The following is a 19,093-nucleotide window of genomic DNA, read 5'->3' on the forward strand; positions in this document are numbered from 1 at the left end:
TGTGTGTGGATGGGTAAATGAGGACACAGATTGTGTGCCTGGTTGGCTAGAAAGGCTCTATATAAGTACAGTCCATTTACTCTATATATAAATCATAAACTACAATGTACCTACAATCAAGGCAAAGTTTTGCTAATCAAAATGTATTTCGTAGTTATTTATTAAAAATAGACAGATTATTAAGGAATTTACATGTTCTCCCTGTTAATGTGTGGGTTTACTCTGCATACTCCTGTTTCCCTCCAAAGTCTTAAAAACATGCATGCTAGGTTAACTGGAGATTCTAAATTGGTTCTAAGTGTGAGTTTGTACATGGCTGGTTGTCTGTGTCTGTGTGACCCTGTGACAGACTGTTTTTTTACTTGTTGATGAATACAAAAAATCTTGCAATTGAGGTGCAACTACCTAAAGAATTTACCAGTTTAACCAAATATTAGTGGGTGTGTAAAGATGTATTTGATTCTGTCTGTGCTTCAATTTTTTTTTTTTTTGCAGCTTCTTTTTTTTGCTCACTTCTTTTGGAGAAAACGCAAAACCTTTTTAAGGTTTTGGAGGCATAAACTGCTGTCCCACTGCATCATGAACCTGCTGGCTTTTGTGACAGTACATAAACAAGGTGTTGAGAGTCTGTGAATTTTTACCAACTTCTTACATTTGCTGTATTTATCTCACAATTGGCCTCCAGTGTTTGTTTGCAAACACCTAATTGTTCAGTTGAAATAAAATAAAGCATTCTATTTACATTATATTTACACCTATTTCAATAATGAACAGTTTTATTCTCTCTTTGAATATGTTCCTTAAATTATTTTGTGATACAAGGGAAGAAAGAAGAACAAGAAGAGTAGGCTAAGAGCCTATGTCAGCTGCAACTGGGGGCTGAGCACCCCTAAAGGTCACATCCTAGAATCACCCTGATGTAGATATGTGCTAAGGATTAAAATGACAGCAAGTAATCAGAACCTAACCAGGACCTACCCAGACTCAGCTTCCTATCAGGTGTCTAAGACTGGACTAGACTGACAGCTAACAGAAAGTTAGAGGCCTGTGGACTACTACACATAATCATTGTATATAACAGCATTTTCAGGGCTGGATTCAAATTGTACATTTATTTGCAGGTCAAAACTTTTAAAAAGGAAAATTAATTTAGCTAAAATTTAAAGGAAAAAGTGTCCTTAAAAAGGAAAAAGACTACAGCAGATGGTCAATATATTCTTTCACTTACCCACACCAAATGAAAAGGGAGCAATATGCAGTTCAATCAGCTTGTCAGAGGATTTATTATTACCTCAAAAAAATATGGTCCTGTTAATCAAGACAAATGGAAAAACTAAAAACAGCTTGGTAATCTGTGTTTGACACCAGTATTATTTCACTGTGCAAATAACAAATTTCCATCTAAATTGCTTAGACGTTGTGGTTGTTCATCTCCTTTTTGACTGATACACATGTTTTAAATATTTCTAAAGCTTAATTGATAACAGAATGAGACTTTACCACAGTTCACAGTGTTGACAAGTATAGGGTGGTAAAAGGCATGTGCAGGCACTTTGAGCTTAAAATAGTTTGACTTTATAATTTCAAGCTTAGTCTGTGTTTATTCTTCTATTTAGAGGCCATAAGAGAACGGTAAACACTGAAACACTATATTTTAAATAAATTTTGTTGTCCAAAGCAATGTCTGGCAGGCTTAGGTCCTTCAGAACTAACCAACATGCTTCACTTAGCATTACTGACACTCATTCTTTTTGCTAAGTCAGCGTAAAGCTTCCATCGTTACAAGTCAAGCTGAACTCTTGACTGAGCATCCCAACTGGGATTCTTTCCTTTTTGTTATTTATTCATCCTCACCAACAATTAGATCCAAAATGCAGTGGGTTTTAGGTGGGGAATCCCATCTGCTGAATGGTCTCATAGATCTACTCCGTGGATGTTTTTAGATCTGCTGCAGCTGTATTGAGAAGTACTGAGCCGTATTAAGATGTAGTGATGGAGCATTGAGAAGCACTGAGGTTGAACTGAGATGTTTTGAGTTATATTTAAATTGTACGGAAGGTGTATTGGAGCTGTATTGAGATGTAGCAGAGCACAGCTAATTGAAGCTGAGCAGCAGAGAATGTTATGCTTTGTAGTCAGACAAGATTTCCCATGCTGCTTCTGCACAGCATTGTGGTCTAAAAGGATCTTCCACACTATTGTGCCATAAGAAGATTGTCCACAGTGGAGGGTGAGAAAAGGAGAAAAGCCATGAAGAGAAGGAACACTTCGGCTGTCAGGGGTGATGTAATTTTGTTTGAATATGTGTTGTCTGCCTGAGCCTCCTGTCCCAATAGGTTAGCAGGGCTAAGTTTAAATATGTTGAGTGTGTGGCCCATTATCAGCCTCTCTGTTTGATATGTGGATCAGTTTGACCTCAACATTTCAGATGCAGAGAAATCTAACCCTTTTTTGAGCTAAAAAAAAAGCCTTTAATACTGAGAGCAAAGGCCTTTACAGGACTCCAACGAGGAGTTACTGTGACACAACAACACCTCTTAGTGATTTAGCTATAACACCAACTGACAGTCAACATTTAAAAACACCTTATTACAAAATATTTGGATTTGTTCAAGCCATCTTTACTGTCAGGTGTTTGACTAATTTTCAATGAATGTGCACTGTTTGTTTTTTTAAATAGAAAAATGGACATTTAGCAGCCAAAATAAATAGTATTTAAAGCAGATAAACAGTATTTGAAAGTCATGTCTAGGAAATAGAAGCCCCTGCAATAAGACCTGAGAAAGGCCTCATTCTTTAGTTAATCATTTGCTGTATGTCAAGTTCTTCAGAAATCACCTGGGTGCTAAAATACCATCTGTAAGTCTGTAAGTGTTATTTTGGGGAATTTTCAAACATTTAGCTAAAGTAACAGAAACAAATTGTCTTTGTGACTGCTCATTAGTAACATAGTGGTTAAAAAAAAGTCATACAGATTTTTTTCTGAGTTATCCTTTAGCCTACTTGTTGACTCAACAATGATTCATTGAGTTTTGGACCATTTTTATGCTTGCCATCTTTAAAACATTATAGGAAACTTTAATTTTTTGAAGGTAAAGTAAGTGAAAAAAAGAGATGACTAATGGCAGCTCACAGGTTTCTGCCATCATGAGAGCTACACCTTGGATCTCACCAGGGCACATGTCAAGTTCTTTAGTCTCAGAAACTGTAGATGCCACTCTGTGCCCTGTTCCTGTCCTAGGACCTGCAGATGCCTCACTTAGTCCTGGTCCTAGAGTAGTATTGACGTTGGGTTCATTGGTTGTTTCTGTGATTACCACTAGCAACTCACTCAAGAAAGGGGGTCCTTTAGCCAGTTGTGATTGTTGAAGGGTTAAAGTTAGGATAAAGATGTGGGTTTTGCTTAATGTTTGGGAGGGGCATTCAAGTATATAGGTCTGGTTGTTTTATTTATTCTGGTTGCCTATGAGTTTGAAATACTTATTTTAATATCTGTTCTTCTGATGGTACAATCAAGATATACCATAACTGAAGAGAATTGGAAGTTGAAGCCACCATGGATGAGCACTCACTACTAGGCTGGCTGCAGTACAATTTCGTAGTCCCCTCTCAATATAAAACAACTAAAATAATTTTAAAAAAACCCTTCTTCCTATAGCTGCTCCCTCCTGCAGGAGTTGCCACAGTGAGCAAACTTGCATGGAAGATTTTGCAAACGTTTTGTGCCTGATGCCCTTCTTTGAAGCCACAGTCTCCGGATGATGAGATGGTGACATTGACCACCAAGCTTAAAAAATGCAAAATACACTACAGATTTTTTTAAGATGTTGATTTTTGTTGATTAGTTTTTACCTTGCTGTTGTATGTTCAAATACGCATTTTAAAAACACATTTAGTTTCCAGTAGATATTTGAGACTTTAAGAGAAGTCTTGTTACACTGATTAACAGTGTCATAGCCATTGAACTAGAGAAATACTGGAATGGCCAGATCCTGTGCAATCTATGCTCAAGAGATGAGAATTTGTGCTACCATTTTGAGATGACCTTTGTGTAGCAACAGGAATGTTCTTAGTTACTGCCAGAATGGCAGCAGATCATCAATATCTAAATAAAAAACTAAACTCAGTGAAGGAGTCCAATATTTTACTAATAACTGTTATAAATATCAAAATCAGGGCTTCAAAGAATGCAGTATTGTTTCTTTAGTGAGTATTACGCTATATTAGTTCACAAATAATTGAATATGTAATGTTTTCAGTTTTTGTCTGTTTTGTTATTGTGTATGCATGTATAACAGAAATACTTTATAAATCAAAACATATATGTGCTAAACTACACACCACTGTAATACTTAAGTACATTATACTTTCTAGAAAGTTTATTGAGTTTCAGCACTTTTTTTAGTCCAGAACCAAGTGGAACAAACTTGTAGTGTTCTGAGAGGTATGCACAGAAAACACCATTATTGTCACAGCTCACTGTTCCTGCCATGACTCCTGCTCACAGACCACAGCTCTACTAACTTTCCACTACCTCACAGCCTCATGCCATGCCCCTGTTTCCATGCCTATGTAATCATGTCCATTAGTCTCACGTGCTACAGCCAGTATATAAGTCCACAGCTCACACTCACTCCTTGCCAGATTATTGACCGGTTTATGCCCAGTAGATATCAGCACTTTATCCCAGTTCATGCCTGCCTTGTTCATGACCCTTTGCCTGACTCTCGACTCTTGCCTTTTGCCTACTCCATGCCGGACACCTTCACAGACTCAGCCTACTGGTAACGAACCTCGCTAACTCTCTCTGGACCTCGCCTTGTGGATTACCCCTCTCTGGATTTGGTTGCTGATTACGGATTTCCTGGTTCTGACCCCTTGCCTGTCTCTGGACTTACCCGCTGCCAAATCCCCTCACTGACGACCACTGCTGCTTCCACCTCGCAGTTCCTGGTTGTCGTGCCTGCACCAGACCAAGCTCGATTCCAGACCGTGAGTGCCGCTCTTAATATTAGCGAGCCTAATAGTCTGGTGTTTTCAAATAAAAGGTTAAACCTTTCTCTGTGTCCTCTTGTTCTGACTCCGTTCACGCTCGGCCTTGTTAATTATAGCTGTTATTAGTGTCAATAACACTTGTTCTATACTACAAAATTAAAACGCTGCAGACACAGTTGTGTAATTCTGAATGTTTGTAGAAAACAAGATGGTAAAAACGAGTTTGCAGCTAGCAGAAGCATATGGGAGAAGGAGGCATTACAAAATGATAATGCTCCATGTCTACAAGATCTAATGTCTGCACACAGCATTCTCTCAGAACAAGAACCTGTCATGTTACGTGGAGAGTTGGTCGGACCCAAAATGCAGACAGACAAGGTGGAACTTCAAAAGTAAACAAATTTATTTATAAAAGGAATACAAAGGGCTGACGAGGCAGCAAGTAAACTAAATAACAAAACTTACAAAACAGGACTCCAAAACCATGAGGGGTGAGACACGACAAGAAACCAGAAGCTCAGAAAGAAACACAATGAACCAGCGACAAGTGAGGGAAATGACCAGGTTTTAAAAGCTGCAGAAAATTAGGAGAAGTGTGCACAGGTGAGGGATTACAAACTCAGGGCAGGTGTAGATGGGTGTGGCAGGGTAACAAATGACTGACTGAGGACAAGAGAATGACAAGAGCACAGAGAGTGAAGAACCAACTGACAAAGCAAAACACAGGAACCAAACAACAGCATCAAACAAACAATAAACTCAAGACAAAAAAAAAAACAGATGCTGACAGAACCAATATCTATCACAGCTGACAGAGTCTTAGGTTTGAAGAGCTGGACTGCATCAGGGATTGACTGCTCTCCATGAATGCCTAGCAGCACAAATGAACCAGTTTCTAATAGAATGGTCCCACTCAGAGTGGTTGATCCAAAGCCGGACTGTACTAATTGTGAAATACCCTAGATAGGGTGGAATCCCATCCAACTACTGGCCAATCACCTGCTTCTGTACAACATGGAAACTCCTGTCGGGCATTGTACCTATTAAGATGAATAGGCACATGGGTCAATACCTGAAAGAGACACAGAAGGAAATTGGCACCAACACTAGGACGGTTAAGCACCAGCTACTGGTCGACAGAACCGTAGCTTAAGACTGTAAGACCAGATACACAAACCAATGAGCATTCATCAAGAACTCAGTGGGAATATGGAAGATGACTCTAGAGGCCAATTCAAAGCCAATTACATAAAACAGTATGAAGTCTGGCATATACCAAGGTGATGATGCTCTGTCCCCACTCCTGTTCTGCATGGGCTTGAAGCTAAAACCTCAGCGAGATAATTGCAAAAAGTGAGTTTGAATACAGGTTCCAAAATGGAACAGTCATTAGTCACCTCCTCTACATAGATGACATCAAGGTGTACGCCAAAAATGAATGAGACATCAACTCACTGATACACCTCACCACGGAAATATAGCACAGACATTGGAATGTAATTTAATCATTTAGTCATTTAGACTGAAGGAGGAATAATATAAACAAAGCCTACTTGTAGCTAGAGAGGGCTGGACTGAAGGACAGCAGAGAGGCACTAATCATGGCAGCACAAGAGCAATAGAAGCTGGGTAAAGTGTAATGTTCTCTACTGGTGCCTGTTTGGTCCTTCTCCTCATGCCTTGCTCCTCGTTACCCTCATCACTTGCACCTGCTCTCTCTCCCTGATTACCTCCACAGCACCTGCTTCCCTCCCTTCTTATACTCCACATCTCCTTACCTTCTGTGCCAGAATATCAAACACTTTTTGCTAGTTTTCCAGCATTTTCTGTTTCTGCCTCCTCGTCTTGACTTCGCTTTCGTTTTTGGATCTTTGCCCTATGCCTCGCCCCTGACGGATTGTTGCTGGATGTGCCATATCTGGACCTCGACCCACACCTGCCTCACGGACTCTCGCCTACTGCCTGCTCCCTCGGATAAGTTCTCTGCCTTCTGCCCTCTCGTGCATGACCCTTGCCTGTTTGACCTTGTTTTTGGACTATCACCAGAGATTTACCTAGTGTGTCCGTGGTTTTGCTGCTTCGGTTCCTGTCTCTTGGCTGCCTCTGCCCTTCTGCCTGACCTCCCCGCTCTCCGATTACCATTATTCCAGGTCAGTGTCACCCCCTCCATCAAGTTTACTTTCCTGATGTGTTCTCAGTTCTCTGACTTCTACTCTTCTCCCTCAGAGCGGCTGCAGACGTTCCTGATTCAGTGTTTTGACGTTCTGCTGTTTCTGAATAAAGCTCTTTTTTCCCCCTCACTCCTGTGTTGTGACTGAACCCGCTAGTTATTCATGTCAGTATAATCTGGCCAAAATGGACCAGTCACCTGCACAGGAGTGGCACTCTGGTGTAGAAAATGCTATTAACAAGCTTGAAGCTAACATGCAGGAGATGATGTCAATGCTCTCCAAACTGACAGTTGCCACAGGGCCTCCCGGTGTCTCGGCGGCCCAACCATGTTCGTCCTCCCAGCAGGGCCTGTCTACTCATACCCAGGAACCTTTTGGCGGTGAGCCTAGTCACTGTCGACCTTTCCTGACACAATGTTAGATTCATTTTTAATTGCATCCCTCTTCCTTTCCCTCTGACCAAGCCAAGGTTGCATATGTGATTTCATTATTGACTGGCAAGGCTAAGATTTAGGGCACAGCCAAATGGCAGAAGGACTCATTTATATGTTACCTGGTCCCGCTAGTGATTCATGTCATAAAGTCTATCATACCAAACAGAATCCAAAATGCAGGCTGTGTAAAGATGCCCCTGAGACAGTCCAGCACATAATAGTGGAATGTAAAAATGTAGGCAGTCAAAGCATACATGGAACACCATAACTAAGTGGCTGGAATTGTCTACAGGAACATCTGCATAATGTATGGACCAGACATTGTGGTGGTCGACAAGCTACAGAAGAAAGAAGTGCTGGTAGATGTAGCAATCCTATTCAACTGTAACACCAGGAGGAGGGACCATGAGAAACTTGAGAATTATCAAGGGCTGAAAGAGGAAATAGAGAAATTGTGGAAAGTCAAGGCCTCAGTAAGTGGTATCAGTGGTCATCGGAGCACACGGTGCTGTGACCCCCAAACTGGAAGAGTGGCTCCAACAGATCCCAGGAACAACCTCAGAGATCTCTGTCAAGAAGAGCACAGTCCTAGGAACAGCTAAGATACTGAACAGAAATCTGAAGCTCCCATATATATATATATATATATATATATATATATATATATATATATATGACTTTAATAGGGTATCTCACCTTGTCTTAAAAAAGCATGTAAACGAGAATCATATTAAAATAATTTACATCTGTCAGAGTCATTTTTGCTTTCATGTCTTTTTCTATCTACTCTGTCATCTTTTCATGTGTCTGGTAAAAGGCTAAATGTTCTTTTTCATAATTCCATTCTGCTGTGATTACCATGCAAATGCATTCATTAGGATGTAAATGACCAACACAATTGTGATATTTAATTAGAATGTAAATGATGATTATTTGTATGAAGATATTAAGAGCTGTACGAAAGAAGTGTGACAACAATCTGTTTATTTCTCAGTAATTAGATAAATCACAGCTGTTTTATTCATCTACCAGCATTATTCATTCTTCTGTTTCCCTTCAGTTTTTCTTGTCTCGGAACTCAGAGATAATACATGTAACCCCCCCAACACACACACACACACACACACACACACACAATCCCTAAATATCTACAACAAATACAACAATTATATGAAACCAATAACAAAAACGTAACAATTAAAGACCTTTCATGGTACTGCGTAATAAAATATATTTTGTGGGCCTGTGGTATATATATGGTCCTCTTTGCATTTTATGTATTAATTACTTTAATTACTGAGTTATTCATATTAGGACCCTCCTTAAGCCTCTGAAATGTGGCTTGAGATTCAATGTTGTAATTGTGGTTTATGAGATGTGCTGTCTCCACTCATGCACATGTGATGTGTTTGTAGGCATAGGTGGTACTGTTAACAAACTTGAATGTTTGAAATATTCGGGTAGCTTATTTTGCCACACCCACATAATTTACATTATATCACTCATGTCAAATTCACTGCATACTAGGAGAATTTGGGGGACTTACAAAACCATTTAGTGTCATGGTGAGATATTGAAATTCATCACACTACCATAAACACCCCATCAGGTGAAAAGTTGGTTTTTAATATTAGGTAACATGAATCCGTTATCTAACACTCCTACTCTATTGCTGACTGTGGGTGGATGTGGCAAGGCCTGCAGCACATCACAGACAACAGAACTACCACCAGCAGCATCAGCCTGCCAGATGATCTCAACACCTTCTACACCCACTTCGAGGCCTGCTACAACACAGAGGGGAAGTACACACCTGGACCACGCAACCCCCACCTCTGGGGTCAAGGTCAACCTCTGCAAGGCAACAGGACCAGATAACATCCCTGTGTGGGCTCACAGAGCACGTTCCAATGAGCTGATTGTTGTTCTCACCTCCGTCTTCAACCTTTCCGTCAGCCAGCACACTGTTTCCTCCAGTTTTAAGACCACAATAGTTGTCCCTGTTCCCAAGAAGAGCCCACCAACCTGCCTCAACAGACCAGTAGCAGTCACTCCAATCATTATGAAGTTATTGAGACAGTGATGCTGGCCTCCTCAGAGGAGCATAGCCACCATGGACCATGCAGTAGCAGGTCCACTTCAGATGCCATTGCTTTACAGTAAAAGTAATATTAATATATTATCATTACTTCAAGTATTGCTAGGCTTCAAAATTGCTAATTAAAAATCAAGCAGCTATGATTTCAATTCAGTTTATATGCCTTATTGCATCTGAACATAAATGGTCAGCTAAGAGGTTAAAATATTGTGAAATTGCAATATATTGTCAAGACGGAGCATGGCATACCCAGAATGCAGACTCATCTTAAAAAGGAAACCTGATTTAATAAATAAAAGAAAACAAGAAAACAAGAGGCTGATGTGGCAGCAAAAACTAACACAAAAAACATGTAATAGAACGTGGCAAGGCAAGGGAACACAAGTGCAAAACTGCAGACAGAATGAATGAACCGGTGAGGAAGTGGAGAAGGCGAGCAGGTTTTATAAAAACAGGGGTAATCAGGGGAAGTGAGCACAGGTGAGTGATACAACTAGGAATAGGTGAAGTGGGTGTGTCAGGAAGACGAAAGATAAACAAAGGAGAATTGAATGATGACAGGAAACAACGACGCAAGGAAAAAAATAAATAAAATGAAACTCAAACAGAAGCATAAATCAGAAAGAAGAAAACAACCCTTGAAAATAGAAAAACAAAGAACCAAGAACCAAAGCCAAAAACAAACTCAAAATTACTAGAATTCATGACATAAATGTGTTTTTTTATTTCTAAAGTCAGTACAGGAAACTAAAGTGTCTGATGAAAATATCTTAAACTTGCTGTAAAAAGGAGTGGATGGTATTAAGCAACCCACCCCACCCCACACATACATATACACCACCACCACCGCCTCTTTCACACACACTCACTCAGATTTTTGTTGTGATTAGTATAACTTAATGATGATCACTCATCGTGTTACAGGAGCACAGAAGGCCATCATTGATCATTCTCCTGATGCTCTTTGATGCTCAGAGTTCCCGTACTGCAGCTTGTTGCAGAGAGTAATTGATAGGTGCTGACAAGATGTGGATTGTGTAAGATGTAATGATGACCTAAAACTTCTCAAAGTGAAGCTTTAGGTCATCTGTCTTGGAATTCCTCCCTTTTTCTCTTTGACAGCCATCAGCTCCTTTCTCTCTCTCTTTTTTTCCAGTCTTTTGTTAGGTAAATGAGAGGTTGACCTCACTCTCATTTGGCACCCACTCAATGGAGGACTGAAAAAAAATGACAAGCTGAGAGACTCAGTGAAACAAAAGCTGAGATTTTCTTCTATTCAACAATGGCCCTCTTCTGAATTTGCAGAGAAATCTGTGTGCAGCATTGCGGGGAACATGTCAGTATGAAGAACAGGATTTGTTTTTGTTTAATGTCCCAGTTTCTATCTGTAGTATTAAACATTAAACCTGTATACAGCTCTTACAAATCAATTAATGTAAAAAAATTGGATTTTTATTTAAACCAACAAAATTTTCTGGAACAAACAGATGGGAGTAACTGTCAAAATAAAGGAAAACAAATGTTTTTTAAAATGTGAACAATTAGGATATGTCAATGACTGCAGACTTTCTGAGTTTAAAGCAGACTAAGCTTTTCAGACCTATATATAAATTACAGGCCTAGTCTTCTTTGAAGGGACACAAATCGTCTGCCTTCTTTCATGTCTGAGTTTCAGACTACAATCATCTTATGGTAAGAAATGACAGCTTTGTAGCCATTTTGGTCAGACCTTGAAAATAGCATTATGCACTATGACAAATGAGATCACAAGATGTCATGCTCAGAATGTGTGTTGTGAATGACTCAGCTTCTCCAGAATGCAAATCACATTATACAATATTTTATGTACAATGAAACATACAAAACATTAAAGTTGAAAATGAAATATTTTACTATTTCAATAAAACATTACCTCATTTTAAATTCGAGGGAAGCAATATGTCTCCAAAGAACAGGACAAGGTCAACAGAAAGTTTAAAATATAAGGAGTGTTAAAATAAACAACTGCTTGTTGTTACTAATTATGTATATTGGCAACAAGTCAATAACACAATTGAGTAAAAAAAACACTCTTTAGAAGGGGTTCTTCACATGGGACCACAGGGTTTTCACTACTCCCAGGCTGTCAACAGTTAATTTGCACATGTACAAATAAATAGTTGCTGGGTAAAATACAAAAACATAGGGTCCTTTATCAAATGATGGGAGGAAAGTAAAGTGCAGAGATTAATGCATGAGCTACAGTGGTAACTCAGTGGCAGCTCAGTGGCATGGCAGTCACTGCAAGATGGGGGTTCAATCCTCTGTCCTGCAGTTCTTGATAAAATACTGTTCCTGTACAACTGACCCCTGTACTCCTCACAGTATGTGTCATGGTTTTTGAGTTTTTTGATTTTCTTAGGTTTCATTTTGTTTAGCGTAGTTTTAGTTATTTTATTGTAAATATCCTAGATTCATCCAGGTAAAAATCTCATTAGGGATTTTTTAAACAGGGACCTGGCCAAGAAGTCAGTAAAACATACAACAATTATATTACATAAGAGCAAAAATACAACTCGTAATCAGAATGTAGAACTGAACTATGTTCTAAAATCCGAACAGCAACATCATTAACAGCTGCACTGACCAACAGAATTATTCTTTCTCTCCTTTGAAATGGATTTAAAACTTCCTGATAGGAACCAGTTTTAACAATTTCAAGTCCCTTTGAAAATTATTCCAGGATTAGGGCAGCATATTTACAAGCTTTTTTTAATTAATATTATTGTTTTCACTATAAGGGCAGACATTTATAAAATATCATGAATGTAGGTTGTACTGGTTGTGGTATTTTCATGTGCAAACACGCAGATATGAAGGTACCTACTACAGCAGAGATTAGTATGTTAAAACCAACCAATTGGAAAGTCTGTGGGCTGACAAGCATGGCCATTTAGCAGCAACATACAGAAAACAGTGATGTTCACAATTTATATAGCCAGTAATAACACACAAAACACAAGTATAAACCTAACCTAGCCTCTTTGCTTTAATAATAAGTATATCATCATAGTCCAACAAAGGCAAAAATGTTGCCAAAATGAAATGTCTCCTCACCTGAAGTGAGAAACAAAATGTATTACTAAAAAAAGAGACCCAATTTAATTTAGTAGAAGATAAGAAAATAACTCAGTTCTGTTGTAGCCAAGGTTAGTCAGTGAGACTCTGGTGACATTTAGCTGTGAGAATTGTTGATAATCCAACAGTTCCTTTCACTGAAATCAAAAACAGAGAGCGCTCAGCACGATCCTCTTTGTGCTGGTGTAGAAGGAGAAGGTGATGTTGCTTCACCAGCAACTCCCAGAAGTGGAAAGTGATGATGGAGCAGTCCCATGAACTCATCCCAGCTATGAAGTTGGGTTTGTCTGAAATAGCTTATGACTCCTCGGCACATATAGTACATGCATATCCTGTCTGAGATAAAAACTTATTTAATAATAAAAAATCTAATCTAATAAAATACTTTAAATCATTTATCTCATCCACTAGAATCAAGTAACTTAAAAACAAAACATTCACAAGGATAACAATTGCTATTAAAAAGTCATAAAAGGTTAACATTTCTTTCAGCACATCAAAAATTATAAATCTTATTATTAAAAAAAATCTTAATAGTTGAAAACACAGCTTAGCAAGAAATGCACTGTTTTCTGTTTAAGATGAGACCAATGTTTGATGGCTAAGTAAATCTCTTTGTTCTTTTGTTTGCTCTCCTTTTTTAGGGGTTAGGGTCAAAGCGAGCAAGCTTGCACAGATGATTTGGCAATTGTTTTATCTGGATGCCCTTCCTGCTGCAACCAGAGCTTGAACCTGCAGCCTCAGGATTACAAGACCGCAGCACTGACCACCAAGCTACCACAGCCCCTGATGACCAAGTGGATATTAATCGAAAAACTACCCCAAAGATTTTTTTATATAGGGAGTGAAGAGCAGTGGACCTAATTAGGAGTCCTGATGAATTCCTTGGGTAACTGGGAGAAAAAAGAAAAAAGACAGGATGGTGGACACATTGTGTTTATGTTTTTGTATTGCCTTAACCTTTTATCAATACATAATGGCTACTATATAGTGGACTAAGTAGCAGGGAAGGGACAGCCCTATGTTTCATACATTTTGAACATGTCATAATTAAGTGTTGGGTATTTAAACTCCAGCAAGATACATTTAAATTCAGACCTGAATCTGAGATGGTGGACGTATAATTCTGCTAACTTTGGTTGAGAAAATATTATTAATATTTTGTGTCTCCAATAACACTGATATAAAATGTATTTACATATACCTGTAATTACCTGCTACACATTTTGTTGTATTATATCTAGTACTAGCTGTTACATGAATGAACAGCCTCTGAAACTATACCAGAACTTTCTGCTACTATTCTTTTTCTGCTACTAAAATTATGACTTTATTCTATTTATGATATATTTCTTTACAAAACAACTGTTTTTGGAGTTTTACTATGTATTCAAATAATTAAAAGCAAGCTGCACAGCACTATTGTTCAAATGCAGTTTGACAACATATCTTTAACATGTTTCATGCTGAAACCTAACATTAAATGTTTTTATTACAGTCAACCCTCTTAATTCAAATCACTCTGAACACATTTTTTTCTGAATTCAAAATGAGTTTGGACATTCCGAACACAAATCTTGTGAAGGGGAGGTTGAGATAGAGGTGTTCATTTCAAAGAGGTGTGCATATAACATTACTCACATTACTTAACACAACATAAACATATTTGCCTGTAAATTTGTTTGATTATGTGAAAAATCACAATCACAATAATTTTAGTAAATATTGCGGTCAATTATTATTTGAGTTTTGAAATGTAGCATTTTTTGCACTTAAAAACAGCAAATTGCCTTTACATTTCACTCTAGGGTTAATAATTACAGTAAATATTTTGAAAAACCATTCAAACTGAGAAACACTGGAATAGCAACCCACAATTTTAGACAGGATTTTTGACATCCATCTTGTGAGGACTGGTGTGTACTGTAATGTTTACTTGTGGAAGTTAGTTCACACCTTGTGTGAACTATGTCGTGGACTGATAGCTCTTATGAACTATCAGTCCATAAGAGCTCAAAAAATCCTTATTTGACTTAGATAACATCTATCATATAATGTAAAAAGAGAAGACTAGAGTATTCTGTAATAAGTCAGTTTGTGTGTGGTTGTGTGTTCACCCCTCTAAATTTGTGCAAAAGCTTCCTTCATGTGTCCACTCTGCCATCCACTTGTCTTGGACTTCAATTTTGTTCAGCAATAGGCTGACATCCTCCTGTGTTTCCATTGTTACAGTTTGATACTAGGTATATATTATGCTACCATTTTGTATATTTCCACTTTACCATAACATACATTATATGCATGGCCTGACGAATTTGTGCGATGTGCACAACTATCATTTACATAAAGATATGAGATTGTGTGCATAAAAGGTTCTGTACAAACACAATTAAAATATGTGACTAAAATGAATATTTAAATAATTAGTCTATTTTCATGACTACTTTATCCGCTTATATTATTTAGAGACATGTGGTGCTAGAACTTATTTTAGTAATATAAGGTCTGCAGAGTGGCACTCTCTAAAGTTGTTAGTCCATCACACAATATTATTATATAATTCTCTTTAGGGGGGAAAAAAATCATAAATTAGGTTACAGGTCAGAGTGAGATTCTGACATAATACAGCTTTTAAAAAAATCAGATCCTCTGATGATATCCCAAGTGACTGTAATATCAGGAAGAAGGAGCACGAGAAACTGGATAAATACCAAGGACTGAAAAAGGAAACAGAGAAATTGTGGAAAGTCAAGACCTCAGTGGTACCAGTGGTCATCAGAGCACTCGGTGCTGTGACCCCCAAACTGGAAGAGTGGGTCCAACAGATCCCAGGAACAACCTTAGAGATATCTGTGCAGAAGAGCGTAGTCCTAGGAACAGCTAAGATTCTGCATAGAACTCTCAAGCTTAGTTGCTTTTGGAAAAGTACTGAGGAATTTACATTTCAAATTACATTGTCATTGGACACCTTATAAGACTGTATATAAGGACTGACTCAGAGAAGCAACCTCTGAGCATCACCATTTGTACTGTTAGATGTATGTTCCTTCTTGCAAGCATAAAAACACTCTTAATTAAAATTGGCAGAATCCTAGTTCTAGGAATCCTAGAATCCTATAACTTATTTAAAAAAAAAATCAACAGGTGTACCTTGAATAATTTTGGATGCTTTCCATGGCTCCTTTTCTACCATCCACACTATTTAGCTGATCAACCTGAGGTCAAATTTTCTCCTGTGTCCAGTTCCTGGAAGGTTGGCTAAGGTCTTATGAACCTTGTACTTTTTTTTATAAATAATGGCAGCTGTGGTCAGAGGAACATGTAGTTGTTTGGAGATGGTCTTGTAGCCTTTACCTTTAACATGGATATCTATAATCTTTTTTCTGAGCTCCTCAGACAGCTCTGACTTTTGCTTTCTCTGCTTCATGTTTGGTGTTGTGCTCACAACCGCACCAAACTACCCAGTGGCTGTTTGTTTCATTATATAGGCTTTCTGGCTGATGAAAAGCTGTGAGACAAATCAGGTCAAACACTTAGTTTGAAACATTACTATAATGCAAAGAGTATTAGTCTCTTTAACAGTACCAATACATCTGCTACTATTTTAGCATATCTTTGTAAAATAAGCAACAAATTATTTATTTTAATGTTGTTTTGTTTACCCTATCACATTTTAAAGGCATGCAGATATATATTTGACAATTGATTTTACATGAATTGCTTTTCATGAAAAATGAGGCATTGTTTCAATAAGCTGTATAGGTACCAACAAATACATCAATGTGGTATTTCCTGATTGTGCCTCTAAGCTATCTTCTTTTGAACTCATGATGAACTCTACAAGGACCATCCTCTGGATTCAGCTTGAGACACCCACAGTGGACTGTACTTATTTTCCATTTTAAAGCCCTCATTGAAGCACACATCAGAAAGGTTTAATTCCTAAACACATTCTCTTTTGTAAACATTTGATATTCTTATGCACAGTCTTTCTCATATTATGAAAGTATAGAATGTTAACAGCAATTTACCTGTTATAACTTTATTGGAAACCTTCCTAATTCCCTTGAGACAAATATTTTCACACTTTGAAATTAGAAAACAATTCACATCCTTTGCGCATTGAAACTTTAGAATCAAATCAAACATTATTTTAGCTCAAAATGTGAGTCATGTCAATTAGCAGATCACATACATGTCATGATTCACAACTTCAAACATATATAGCAAGAATTTGTATTTTGAAATTCTGTACATAACTTAAACAAAGTCTTTTGGAATCTGCTGAAAATAAAACAAAAAACATTAAAAACAAAAGAAAACAAAGCAGAGTACATTTCAAGTTTCACTGAGTTTTTCTCTTTACGTTTAAGTCAGAACTTTTATTTTGCCACATGTAACACCAGTTTGTTTCAACAACCAAATAAAATGGGAGATCTGCCAATAGAATGTCCACATACTGTATTCACAAAACATTTTATTTAAATCTTCAGTTTATTGAAAAAAAGTGAATTTTTAACTTCCTGGGTACAGATCATGGTAGTACTGTTTATTGAAGGCTCATTTGAAATTGTCTTCATCAACCAAAATTTACATGGCAGCCATTGGGCACGTTAACAAAAGTCATCTGATCCAGTAACTAAACTTGTTCTGATTTACATCAATATTTAAATTCTTTATTTTTCATAAACATTTAGACTTAGTGAAGATTTTGCCACAAACTAAACAAAAAGAGTCATTGTCTATCCATGTCTTCTGAGGTTAAAGTGTCTTTCAATGACTGCTCCTTCTTGACATTCAAACTGTAAAGATGGATAGCTCCTGTTACCGAAGACCCTCGAGGAAGTGTGTATGATATCACTGCAGATGTGGCCAATACTGTGACATTTCTGAATCACTTCCTGGAACTTGGACTGGAACTGAGACACCAGGTGAAATTAGACCTGGTAAAAGAGCAGCAACAAAGTTTAGGATAACCTTTGTAAGATATTTGGCAAGCAGATCACAACTAAACAGTGATGTTAGATCTTATCTAGGTGTAACACTATTTTTTTACATTCATACAATGCTTCTTTATACAATGTTGTTTCTCTACAGTCTCATCAAAATGTATAATAAAAGGGAGCAATGTGGATATTCAGTGTTCTTCCCAAGATCAGTTTACTGGGTTTTGGTGAATTTTTACCCCCACCTCCATTTTGTACAGCAGTTGATGTTTTGTGCCAATAATGTGAAATTAGTTACCACGTGGCACCCATTCACTTACTTTATGTATGTATCATTAATGGCACCAGCTCTCAGTGACCCTGCACAGGATCAAGATGTTCTTAATTTCAAATATTTTTTGTGGTGATGTGTGTAATTGCACAATTGTGATTTATAAAATATGTGTGCCAGGCATTTATTAAAGTGAATGCTGCTTGTATGAAATATGGAGAAAGCACAACCTAGGCTGCATGTGTTATTAGGCAGACACAATAATTTTTAAAATTATTTTAGGATTCCAATGTCTCATTGGAATAAAACTGCAATTTTAAATTTCTTCACTAAACAAAACAAAGCATAAAACCCAAGAGCTCCAGCTCAGACTCTACTGGCCTCAATTAGCAGGTTAAAAGTTCAGCTCATGACAATAAAATTAGAAAAAAATTAATCAAGTATGGCTTATTTGGAAGGGTTGCAAGAGAAAGCCTCTTCTCTCTAAAATGAACATGGTAGCATGACTTAAGTTTTTAAAATTTCATCTGAATGAACCACAAAGCTTCTGGGAGAATGTGTTTTGGACAGATGAGACCAAAGTAAAAATATTTACTCATAATGTACAGCAGACTGTTTGGAGAAAACCAAACACAGCATATTAGCACAAACACCTCATACAAACTGGTGGTGGGGGGCTGATGGTTTGGGCTTGTTTTTCAGCCACATGTCATGGACACCTTGCAGTCATTGAGTCTCCGTTGAATTTTGTCTATAGATCAAAGGGTTCTGGAGTCAAATGTGAGGTCATCTGTCTGACAGCTAAAGCTTGGACCAAACTGGGTCATGACACAACAGGACAATGATTCCAAACACAGCAGCTAATCTATAACAGAATGGCTCAAAAAGAAAATAATCAAGTCAATCCAGTCAAAGTTCAGAACCTCAACATGATTAAAATGCTGTGGTTGGTTCTTAAGAGAGTTGTGCAGAAACCTCAATGAACTAAAGCAAAGCTGAAAAGAAGAATGGGCCAAAACTCCTCCAAAAGCATGTGAGAGACTGATAAAAGGAGTCATATG

The 19,093-nt window shown here is 37.8% G+C and overlaps 1 protein-coding gene across 1 annotated transcript in view; it reads right to left on the reverse strand.

The window, feature by feature from the left end:
• Window positions 1-16,859: 16,859 nt before the first annotated feature.
• Window positions 16,860-19,093, reverse strand: part of LOC108250408 (paired box protein Pax-6) — a 37,614-nt gene continuing 35,380 nt past the window's right edge. The window contains exon 11 of the mRNA XM_017440280.3: window positions 16,860-17,758. Coding sequence (XP_017295769.1) covers window positions 17,673-17,758 — 86 coding nt within the window. The 3' untranslated portion in view covers window positions 16,860-17,672. The remainder of the gene's footprint in view (window positions 17,759-19,093) is intronic.

The sequence above is a fragment of the Kryptolebias marmoratus genome, linkage group LG11 (genome assembly GCF_001649575.2).
Source record: "Kryptolebias marmoratus isolate JLee-2015 linkage group LG11, ASM164957v2, whole genome shotgun sequence".
NCBI lineage: Eukaryota > Metazoa > Chordata > Actinopteri > Cyprinodontiformes > Rivulidae > Kryptolebias > Kryptolebias marmoratus.